The sequence below is a fragment of the Rhinichthys klamathensis genome, unplaced genomic scaffold (genome assembly GCF_029890125.1).
Source record: "Rhinichthys klamathensis goyatoka isolate OS25496 unplaced genomic scaffold, OSU_Roscu_1.1 h1tg000956l_1, whole genome shotgun sequence".
Classification (NCBI taxonomy): Eukaryota; Metazoa; Chordata; class Actinopteri; order Cypriniformes; family Leuciscidae; genus Rhinichthys; species Rhinichthys klamathensis.
The window spans coordinates 153,630-166,129 of NW_026607275.1; the positions used below are offsets into that span (position 1 = coordinate 153,630).

At 35.1% G+C, this 12,500-nt stretch overlaps 1 protein-coding gene across 3 annotated transcripts; it reads right to left on the minus strand.

Moving 5' to 3' along the window:
- Window positions 1–6,808: 6,808 nt before the first annotated feature.
- On the minus strand, window positions 6,809–10,830 carry pus1 (pseudouridine synthase 1). 3 transcript variants are annotated; one of them, XM_056244287.1, is made up of 6 exons: window positions 10,618–10,830; window positions 10,323–10,531; window positions 9,703–9,840; window positions 8,836–8,938; window positions 7,758–8,443; window positions 6,809–6,960 (listed from the first exon to the last, which is right to left on the minus strand). In XM_056244287.1, exons 1-6 carry the CDS (start codon window positions 10,685–10,687, stop codon window positions 6,928–6,930), a joined length of 1,239 nt encoding a protein of 412 aa, XP_056100262.1. In that variant the 5' UTR covers window positions 10,688–10,830; the 3' UTR covers window positions 6,809–6,927. The 3 variants fall into 3 exon arrangements, with proteins under 3 accessions (XP_056100262.1, XP_056100259.1, XP_056100260.1); XM_056244284.1 differs by having other exon boundaries at window positions 10,323–10,490; window positions 10,622–10,829; XM_056244285.1 differs by having other exon boundaries at window positions 10,323–10,540; window positions 10,622–10,778.
- Between the last annotated feature and the right edge of the window lie 1,670 nt (window positions 10,831–12,500).

Genomic DNA, 12,500 nt, shown 5'->3' on the forward strand with positions numbered 1-12,500 from the left:
GGTTTGTGATTACAGATACAGAGTAAGGAATTTTATTTAATTGTCTGTTATTCAGTAGTCTGTCAAGGGCCAATTCTTGAATGCATTAAATTTAAAAGATGGCACGTTCTAGTTAACAAATATCTTCAGCAAAGGAAAAAAAGCCTTGATATTTGAATGCGACTCAATGGCAATATTATCTGCCTGCAGTCCCGGAGGCTGCATTTTCAGGACCCCACTCTAGGACCGCATTTCTAGGACCCTAGTTTTTTTGTGACAGCGCCACCTACCGAGTCGGAGAACCGCAGTCCCAGGAACGCATTTCCAGGACCCTAGTTTTGGAGGAACGAAAAAAGTGCCACCAAGGCAGTATCTCCACCCAGTTTTAACTACATTAGAGTTTTTTAAAAAGTTTTATTACACCCAAATACTACTTTCTTTATTGCAATTAAACCAGGTTCCTAGGAATGTTGAGAAATTGGGTCTAAGTAGCATACTATAATATAACTCAAGTAAAATAAACAAGGAATCATGTTATAGCCTTTTCAGTCACTCGATGGACCACATTTTCAAGTACAGAGGGAAGACAAGGATGACTCTGGGGGTAGATTGATTGTGTATTTTACAAAATAATATATAACACTTGAACTTGAACACACAAAATCTTTTATAAAATAATATATAACAACTGAAATTGAACACACAAAATATTTTACAAAATAATATGTAACAACTGAACTTGAACACACACAAAAACAAATTTGATCATGACGTGAACCACTTCAATGGATGGACAAACACATGGACAACATCATCACTGACTCCTAAGAGAGAGAAAGAGAAGTGAATTAAATAAGGAACATTTAGTTGAACATGTTCTACTCTCTAATTTTAAATTTCATATTTAAAAGATCTTAGTTACCACAGAGTAATGATAATGATAAAAAATAATGATATCAATCTTCATACCAATTACTGTTCATAATACAATTATTGCATACTGTTCAAAGATTTGGAAAAAAAAAATGATTTTGATGTTGTGGGAACAAAGGTTCTAGAAACACATGTCAATAAAGCCCATCTGAACTGAGAAAAAAATAATAGAGAGAGATGCAAGAAATCTGAATAGAAATAACATTATTGACACGACTTTTCCTGACCATATATAAGTAGGCCTATACAGTAAATGACACAATCTAACACGTGGGATTTTAACAGTCAATTATTATAATGGCCTCTCTGATATGTCTGACTATTAAAATGTCATATGTCTCAACCAACTTTATAAAACCATGTCAAAATGAAGAGACGTACACATAACATGTATTGTGGGTAACGTTAACAGGCTTACTGTGAGCACGTGACAGTGAAAACATTACGATTATTTTAACTGAATTAAAATGGAAAAACAATGAGTAATTAACAAGCTTTCAGAACGAACATGGTACAGTTTATTGTGCTGTAAGTAAGTCAACACAGGCTTAGCCTATCATGCAACAGCTCCGTTAAATGAACCGTAGTATTTCATTTTCCAGCATTAGAGGCTAGTATATGATGGCTATGCATTCAAGACTGTTTAGCAAATCACCAGCACGTTGGCAACGTTAACTTTCCAATGAAATGCATCACAATTGTTTTTAAAGTTAAACAAATAAAAATTGATTCGCATTTGATACTCACACTCTGAATGTCATCCATTTTCGCTGGTCCTCTAATTCGGTAACAGTGGTTACTCAACCAGAATAATACTTTTACCGCCGCCGCTCCCGCGGCGGTAAAATTCGGGTGTGTATTTGCTGCCTTTTACCGCTAAGAGGCGCTACACTCACAGACTTTGAAAAGTGTCAGTTTATTCTCTCTATTGCGTAATCTACCGCCGCACCGCGGCTCATTCAGATCGATTAAAAGCTGGTAACAGATTAATTCAAGTGAAACATTGTATAAACGAATTCATAATCACAATACTGAAATTAAATTGAATAAATAGTGAAAACATTTCAACATAAAACATTGAAACAGAAACATATTAGGCTACACCAAATGAGGGTTTAGCATAAGACGAAGTTTATCACCGTTCAGACGGTAGCTCAGTGGTTAACGCAACAACATAAACCTCACGGAGCTTCAAGCGATCCGAGATCGAATCTCACTATAGCCTAGATGGCCGACTTCGTTTATGTGTTACCGTTCTTGATGCTTACATAGGTAATTGTTTATTAGCGAGTTCATTAACTGTTTATTTATTTAAAGTCAACCGTTTTGTTTAATATTATTAATGGCACATTACAACATGAATTTGCTACATTCCAGTAGAGCCGCTGCACGACTAGCTGATGAGGGAAGATTAGCTGATCGCGTCAGAAAATGAAAATAATGAAGCTCGTCTTTAATCTGCCAAATTATTGTTTTGTGAATCATTCATGAAATTGAGATGACACTGATACCCGGCCATAGCAACGGAAGAAATTTTTCAAAACAGATCCATACATTGAACAAATCAGAAAAGACTGATTTTGTAATTGGCACAAAATGACAGACTAACTAAATAGCCTATTGCTTTCAATATAAAAACAAATGAAAATGTAAAACACTAAAATTAATTAAGTTTGAAACCCCATCGCACATTTCAAGGTTTAAATAAAGTGTCGGGACAGTTTATTCATTTAAACAGGGTTGCATTGATTTCAGAGTTTATTTCCTTTGCGATCCAAAATAAGAAACACAGAATCTTATTCTTGCAACATTTTAAATCTGTATTGCCAAAGAAATTGCAGCTAAATTAAACAATTAAAACAGTACTAAACGATAATAGTCCTAAACGACATAGGCTACATTAAGAACATGCGTTTTTCTTTGCCTCTCGCACTGGATCTCTTTTTGGCAAGTTAATTTTGTCTCCCTCCCTCCAAAAAAAAAAAAAAAAAACTGTAACAAATTATTTAGCCTTTGTTACTTCAAAGACACAGCATGCCTTGTTGAATTCACCTTACAATAAAACGAGGTTGATCGCGAATTATGAGCTCTGTATCTGCTGTGGCATGAACGCGTTTCGTCGACAGTTCATGTTTAGATAATGCCAGATTGTTGACAATCATGCATAGCCAGCCTACACACTGCTCAAACATTCTAAAACTCTACAAAACCAGAAGAAACAACTGGATTGAACACTTTAATATAAATTTTGTGTGAAAAAACTTTAAATACAAAAAAAATAAACTACAATAGGCCTATTTATAATTTAATAAGATATAGGGCCTTGGACACATCGAGAGATTTATCCTTAAAAGAGTTTAGCCTTTGCCTGCTCATCAGACTATCCGACATCTCCATATGAAAGAGGAACGTTAACACCTTTTGTCCTGCGCGCACGATAACTGCGACCACTGTCCCTCCAAACCCCCCACAGGCTCTGAGACTGACTTAGAGAAGTCGCAATTCACACTTAAACCGCTCTATAAAGTGTTGATAATGAAGGAATTAAATAATGTAAGCTACATGTAGTGATATTTCTGTCATGAAACTTTATTACTAAATATATCATTTCAATAATTCGTTCAATTTCAATAAGTTTTTCTTCTTCTTTTTTATTCAAATAAATCTCGAACCACAGTGCTTCGTGGTCCTGCTGTTAAACTAAATAACATTTATAGAATAATTATGAACTTACATGAAACAATATCGCAACATTTCGACAAAGAAATTATTTGATCTGTTTTTACATTTTAATTCAGGGCGATTTAGCCTACATTTAATTAGAGCGAGATTTTCCCCGTCTTGTCCTTTCCTCATTGGGAAGGGCTCACATCATAGCTAAACATGTTTAAGTAGATGCTCTAGTCTGTACCTCTCAGTTTCAGATGGAGTAGGCTACATAATCAGAAAACATTTATTAAATATTTAGACATTTAAATGCTTTAGACATAGCCTATAGCCGATTTCTTATCGTGACTGAGCTGAGGCATGGCTTTCGGTTCATTTTTGTGACGCGCAATTCCCGGAGACAGAGACGAGACGACAACTACATTTTTGTTGTTAGCCTAATATGAATACAACTTTACAGTTTTGAACGATTTAGTAGGCAAAAATACGGAGTAGCCTATTAACTTATTTTAGCTGTTATGAGAAAAATAAATCCAAGTGAAAGCGCCGACGCGTTTGTCGAACACTAATTCAACACGTCAGAAACCCGATTTTAGAACAATTTATAGCGACACTTGGTGTGGGTGTGCCAAAACACTTAATTATAAACTTCAATATTTCATTCAAAATAATCTCAAAACGCTTTGTGACATTTTGAAAAGACGTGGTGCATAAGGCCACTGGAACCACGAACGGACTGTAACTGAAACGCTGGTTTTGATTTTATTGTTTGTCGTTTAAACGTGCCTGTTGCATATCTTTATTTGATATATTTGTTATGGTCTATTGGTGAAGTAGCCTATAGCATTGATTACTGAGGAGGGAGGCGGTGTGGGGATTAAAATAATTCAGCAGAAGCATGTTTAGACCAGAAGGAAATCCCCGTCCCCCCTGGCAAACCTTGCTTAAAACCATGTTTTAAAACTCCATGTAGGGAATCCAAAATATATATAGGGCCTATAGTAGGCTATATATATATATATATATATATATATATATATGTTTTTTTTTTTTTTTACAGAACTGCTTTTGAAATGACGACTGGTATTATTATACAGATGTAAAGTCATTCTGGTGGATACTATTTGTTCCAGTGTAAAATGGAAATGCATGGAATTTTATTTTATAAATATAAGAGTTTTAGAACTAGACAAATTTCTCTGCATTAATAATAGGATATAAAATGCATTAATAGGCTAATATAAAATTTACAAAAGTCCAAGTTTGTTCGAGATTTGAACCCGTGTCATCTTAATGATCGAACCGTAAGTTCTACCACTCGGCCATGAATTTACTCACTGCAATGCCCAAACGTTTGTTTGTCCAGTGTGTTCGGTCACATTAGCGAGAGAACGTTTTATCGTTAGCCTATTGTAGACCTTTTACAGTTTTAAAAGATGATATTTTATCTGTATGACCGAAAATTACGGAGTAGACTAGCCTTTTAAGTTCTTTTAGCTGTTATGAGAAAAAATAAATTCAAGTGTAAGCGCCGCCGCGTTTGTCGACCTCTAGGCCTAATCCAACACGCCAGAATAAAACCCGATTTTAGAATAAGGCGTAGCGCCACTCTCTGTGCCAAAACACTTAATTATAAACTTCAATATTTCGTTCAAAACCATCTCAAAACGCTTTGTGACATTTTGAAAAGATGTGAATGTATTAAGCCAAGGCCACTAGGACCAGGGTCGTAACTGAAACGCGCTGCATGTTATCTCTCAATACAGGAGCAGAAGCGCCGGTTCAGATTGTATTGTTTGTTGTTTAAACGTGCGTGTTGCATATTTAAAAAATATTTGAAATGGTCTATTGGTGAATTAGGCTTTGATTACTGTGTGAAGGGGGGAAATCCCCCACCAGCAAATCGCACGGTTACACAACCTCTTTCTGTAGCCACTAGCCTATAAAATCCCATGAAGTTTTTTTTTCTATTTTTTTAACAGAACTTGAAATTACGATTGGAATTATTATACAGATTGATATAAATTCAGTCAATCTGTTGGATGATAGCCTATTTGTTCATTTGTGTAAAACGGAAATTGTATTTTATAAATACCGTATTTATTCGGGATTTGAACCCGTGTCATCTAAATGATTGTAACCTAATTTCTACCACTCGACCACGACTTTTCTCACTGAGAATTACCCAGAAGTTCGGTTGTTCAGCAGTCAGTGCGCGCACACGAGAGAAGCGCTCTTCACTCCTCTCATTCCTCAATAGTTTAGCGACATTGCACCTAATTTATTTTCACTGACTGCGAGATAGGCCTATTTTAACTTTTGATTAATAGCCTAAAATGGTCTGCTCTTAAAGTTTGTTATATTCTGTTTAGAATGTACTTTTACTTAATTACGTTTTGCTTTCTTAAATTTAACCGAATCTGTTATAGGCTCAATTATTTTTATTATTTATTTTTTTTGTTCTAAAAGTTTGTTCTATTCTGTTTCGTTTGTTTATTTTAATTTTATTTTTTACATATTCAATCAGTCTCATTCTTGTTTTTTTTTCAAGACCTTGTGCTGTGTTTTTTAATAAACAGCCTACAAACAGAGATATATAATAGTTCGTACAAATAAACGTCTGGCCTATAGGCTACTAGCCTACTATGTATACTATAAATTGTATGATCGTATGTTTAAATAACATTAACCAAATTGTCTGTCTTTAATTAATAATACAATTATTACTTTAACATGCAGTTTCAACTTATTAGCCCCGCACTTACGTTTCAAAATGCGGCAATTGCGGCTGTTTTGCTAAATGCCCCCTTGCGCCACCTGGCGGTCATTTCGCGAACAACTTTGAAATGCGACTAGTTTATTTTTGCCGCGGTGGATTTGCCGCGGCACGACTCGCGGCGGTAATAGGCATTCTGGTTGAGTACCCACTAGAGCGTTGTGTAGGTGGCGTTGTCACTAAAAACCTAGGGTCCTAGAAATGCGGTCCTAGAAGTGGGGTCCTGAAAATGCAGCCTCCGGGACTGCAGGCAGATGCTACTCCTCAATGGAGGAGTCGGCTGTCTGAGACACCATTCGCCCCCTAGAGGAAAACACGTGGGCATCACATTTACAAAAGTAAAACGCACGAAACCTTTATACAGGTCTAATAATAACTGAAATGTAATTTTTTTGCTGCAAATACACATTAAAATTGTTTAACAACGTTCAACAAACGAAAACTTCAAGCCTTAAAAAAAATGTTTTATTTCAGAATTATCATTACAGCGCAAACTTTGGAACTGAATGTTAGCACACAAGTAAAAACCAAAATAAAAGATTTAACAAAAAGAATGTCTTCGTCTCAGTGATTCAGTCTGATGCGTTTCCTTCTTCGTCATCATCCTGAAAAAAAAAAAAAAAAAAAAAAAAAAAAAAAAAGTGTTTATAATCCATAATAATTTTCAATGATCTCAAAGAGAAAAGTAGAGACAGAGCAACAATTCCTCACCAGCTGCCCCAACTATGAGGAAAGTAGAATCAGGTTAAAGTATTTCAAATATTGGATAATTATCCATAATTGGAAACACTTTACCCTGACTTCAGAAAATCAAACAATAAAACACAACATGGATATTTATTAGGTGAAAAAAATAGATTGTATGTTACTACAATTGTCATGCCAATAAAGCACAATTGAATTGAAGAGAGAGAGAGGGAGAGGGAGAGAGAGAGAGAGAGAGAGAGAGAGAGAGAGAGAGAGAGAGAGAGAGAGAGAGAGAGAGAGAGAGAGAGAGAGAGAGAGAGAGAGAGAGAGAGAGAGAGAGAGAGAGTCATATACATTTTATATAAATATAAACCATAAAAACAATACCCACTCAGGGCAGAAAAGTATCTTCCTAAAAATAGAAAATATTTGTTTTAATCTCAATTATATTTTTAGGAAGATACGTTTCTGCCCTAAGTGGGTATAGTTTTGCTGGCTTATAATTATATAAAATTTATATGAATCTATCTAATATATACACACACACACACACACACACACACACACACACACACACACACACACACACACACACACACACACACACACACACACACACACACACACACACACACACACACACACACACACACACACACACACACACACACACACACACACACACACACACACACACAAGCTCAACAATACCCACTTTGTGCTCTTGGCTTCCTGTGGCTGTGGCTTCAAAATCGTGGATATATAGCGTAGCCATCCAGTTCACCATGGACTTCTCCAGGAGCTCAGTCTCCACGATGCTCGGATAAATGTGCTTGTCCTTAAAAGCAGCGACGGCTTCTTCTTCATCAGTCCATTCCAGTGTCTCATGGATGCCATCTCCTCCAAAGCGTTTGTTGTAGCGGTCAAAGTGCACTCTCTCCAGCACCAATCCCAGCCCAGGAGCCTTGGGAATGTCAACTTTCTCCTCTCCCCAGCTCCTCTCGATCACCCCTTCATCCACATATCCTTTAACTACAGCGATCACAAGGCCGATCATCTTTCGGATCTGGTGCATCATGAAGCTCTGGCCTCTCACTGTGATAACAGCAAACTCAGCTTCCTGTCTCACAAAGGGCTCTCCGCAGGACATGTGGGTGATGTAGCGCTTGGCGCTGGGGTCCCGAGGACCTTTTTGCGAAGTGAAACTGTGGAAGTTGTGGGTGCCTTTGTACAAGCCACACAAATGGTTGACCTTCTGAAGGGTCTCTGAACTCACACGGAATGACGTGTCCTCCTGGTTATAGTCCTTCGGGGAGAAAGACACGGTAGGAAGCATGTAGGAATACGTTCTGGCATCGCAGTTGTTTTTGGAATTGAAGCCACCCGTGACTCTCTTGTATCCTGCAAATTTGAGAAGATGTAAATGTGATGCACAGATTTCTGTCAGTATTGATATTGTTAACTAAAAACTACAACTATTAAAAATGGTTTTCGTTTATTGAAAATAAAGCTGAAATCAAATCAAATATAAATATTAGAATATTATTGAAAATTAGAAACCAAATAAGTACTAAAATGACTAAAACTAAGATAAAAACATATTAAACCTAAATAGAAATATATATAAACTAATAAAATGACAAAAGCACATTGACTAAAGCAAAATTTAAATGAAAACTGAAAAAATAAAAGAGCACAATATTATTAATATATAAATGCAATAAAAGTATATATTACTAAAATATTACAGATTTCTAGGAAATACTGTATGTAAAGAAACCTCTAGGTTAGACCTAAAATTCTTATGTGAGATGGCAGATGAGCGTTGATTTTATCCAGGATGTTCTCAATCATCCACACCTTCAGAGACACGACTTGACCCGCAGCAGAAACACCCTGTCAATGCAATGAGAAGAAATCAGCAATTATACTTAAAATAATATGTAAGGGATAATGTAGACTGAGGCGGTTGTTATAGCGAATACAACCCCGACAGACTGATCAGGACCCCGACCGCTTATTACATGGCTACCTACCAAATAAATCAATAATTTGACACAAAATATTGGTTTAAAAAGGAGTTTATACTCCAGAGTGAACAGAACAGTGTTCTACAATATTTATTACATGGCTTGGTTGAATTCTAATATAGAATGCTGCTAAGTATAACACACCGTTGCCATAAAAAACAGAGCGTTGCCATGGACACGGTTCTGTTCACTCTGGAGGATAAACTCCTTTAAATCAATGAACTCCTTTTTAAATCAATATTTTGTTTAAAATTATTGATTAATTTGGTAGGTAAAGTCAGATCCAAAAGCACGCACATCCACAGCAAAACATTATGGTGCTCAACAAAAAATTATATACAAAAAAGGGAAAAAAGCCATGTAATAAGCGGGATAATGTAGAGCGAGGCGGTTGTTATAGCGAGAATACAACCCCTTCAGGATGATTCATTCAAGACCCCTCCGCTTCGCGTCAGCAAATAATCTTCAAAAGGTATCAAATCAGTTTTATAGTTTTTATTAATTTTTAATGTCAGTTAACATTTATTTGATTTCAAGTAACGGAAACGTGTTTATGGTTTTTAGCAATAACTATGATAACCCTGACTATAATAATAATAATAATAAAATGCACCAGGTTAAAGTGTCCACCTTATCCGTTCGCGCACACCGCTGGAAAGACATCTTCTTCATGTCCTCTCCATGGCCCTCTGGAATACAGCCAGCTCTGACAAGAGCAGTGACCAGCTCATCCTCAATGGTTCGGAACTGAGAGTTCTTTGCATTTCTCTGGATGAACAGGATAAATATTAATACTCTGGCAACACAGTTATGAGTTACACTCAACACTGATTGCTAAGTAATTAACTACATTAGTTACTTGTGATTTAATTGCATTAAATACGGTATAGACTATAGAACAATTCTAAAACAATGGTGGATTTAACGTCAACATTTTACGACTAATGTATGTAAAAATGTGTGTTTTTAATGTAACTTCTCCATTTAAGTACTTGGGTCAGATCAAGAACAATTATGCAGTTTTATATTATTTATTTGAATGAATTAAAAAAGCAGTTTCATCCATCCTTGTATTGTGTTGATATGGGAGTATTTAGTACAGTATTTAGTACAGAGAGAGTATTTAGTACAGTGATTTAATCACTCTGTTGAAGATATAATTAGTAGATAGTAATAACTTTTTTTTTTTAGAGTAACACCCCACACTGACAGCGATATATAAATCACTGTGCTGCGATATCATAACTCACCTGCATCCCATAATAGCCTTTGCCTGAATATGCCATCAGCAGGGCCACTTTTTTCTTGGGGTATTTCTTCTCATCTTGGTCTGTTTTAAGCTTCTTGTCTTCATGTTCAGTCTCAACGAGCGTATCATCTGCTGGTCTTTTCAAAGCTTTGATTGAATCCTCAGTCATCTTGCAGGACATGCAAAATACAAGGGATTTTAATATTGGACCTGGCCACCCTGAAGAGCATTTCAGTTTACGGTGAACACTAAAAGAACATTCATCAATTACTTTACAGCAGAACGCATTAAGAAACGTACCTTTGATTTTGAGAAATGGGATAAATGACGTGATAAAATATGAATGATCCGACAAGACCTCAGCATGGCATTACACACTCTCCAGTGAGGATCTCACAATTATCTTTAGCACAAAATCGGCATGATTTGCAATAAATGCTATTGATCTAGACAAATTATTTCTGACAGCAGAATCATCTATCTTCACTTCACTGCAACAACTTATTTACTTCCCCTGTACCATGATGAAAACACCCACGTGGAGTGGCTGAACTTTCACATCTCGCCGAATATCGCGTGAACTAAATTGGGTTGCCATGTTTTTTAAAAAGTTGCTAAGAGGGGAGCCAAGTTTTTACAATTCCCTTCAAGTGTATTTATAGGCATTCATAATATGTACTAATTTCACATATTTAATTAGACTGAACACATTTACAGATACTATTTATAGTTTGATTAAAATGTATGCAATTACATTTAATAACAAAATTAATAAATAATACATTTAAAATATAATTTATATTTCATATTTGTTATAGTTTAATTAAAATGTATGCAATTTAGCACAAACATTTAAATTAAATAACAAATAAGTGTTAAATTCTTAAATACATAAACTTTTAAATGTATAACATTTAATTTAATAAATAAAATAGTCTATTTTGAATCTGAATTATATTTAATATTTAGGTAATAGTTTAATTAAAATGTGTGCAATTTAATACATTAATTAAAAATAAATATAAATTAAAATATAATTGCATTTTTTTTTTAATACATAAACTTTGGAATGTATAACATTTAATTGAATAAATAATACATTTAAAATCGAATTTATATTTAAGTAAAAGTTTAATTGAAATGCATTTAATTTAATACATAAATTAACAATAAACAAATTAAAATATAATTGTAAAATTCTTAAATACACAAACTTTTAATTATTATATAATTTACAAAAATAATTCAAGTATTTATCAGACTGCAGAACACAGAAAACATTCAACACTCCCAAAACCCCTCCCTGGGGAGAAATAGGACAGTTCAACAACCAACAAAGGCAATATTTATTTCAGTTTTCCTCTTTTATTGGTGCTGTACTGTTTAAAGCAAAGAGTTACATCTTACATTTGACATGAAAGAGTGTGTACAGGTCTTTTTACAGAACAAACAACTGTAAATGTTTATCAACAGTCACAATTGGGAACGTTCATATCTTTGGTGGGGAGAGGGTGACGGAAAGCAAATCTCCATGCGATTGCTAGATGTACAAGTTTAAAGCGATAATTTACAATCCATATTTACACATGATACCGAGAGACCAAGGTAAAACAGATGTACGTTATTAATTACTGGAGAAGACAACAGTGTAGTGATTGCAAGTTATAGTGTGTGCAGTTCAATGACAAAGTGACTCTTAAATCAGAGATGACCTCCCAGAAACAAACACTTCATGCTTTACACAGTGATTTAAAATGTCACGATACATCCAATGTCCATGTAGGCGGCGATTAACATTTGATGGATTAAACGGGTTTTTTATTTTATGCAGTTATAAAAGCACAACACAAATACACTGCATGGTGAAAACACCGTGATGCAGCATAATCCTCAAATTGTTCAGACAGAGAAAATAAAAAAGCTATTTGTCTTTTAACAAAGCTGTAAAAATGACAATTTAAGTGGTATTTATAAAAAAAAACAAAAAAAACCATGTTACTATGATGGCAACTGGTCTCTGAAACTCGAAACAGAAACAATAGCTTATGTCTCACTATCATGCCGACGCACTTCAGTTTTTTCGAACTAGCATGTACGACATTTAAACACAAATACATTCACACACACATACAAGTGAAGCAAACTAAACCTTCCCATAGCATCTTAACCCAGTCCAATT

Bases quoted from the DNA above. Each gene is read 5' to 3' on its own strand.
- pus1 (XM_056244287.1), bottom strand. From the start codon at position 10,687: ATGCTGAGGTCTTGTCGGATCATTCATATTTTATCACGTCATTTATCC. The intron at 9,841-10,322 runs GTGAGTTATGAT...CTGTTCATCCAG, and splicing joins AAGGCTATTATGGGATGCAG to AGAAATGCAAAGAACTCTCA. The intron at 8,444-8,835 runs GTCTAACCTAGA...TCAAATTTGCAG, and splicing joins ATCTCACATAAGAATTTTAG to GATACAAGAGAGTCACGGGT.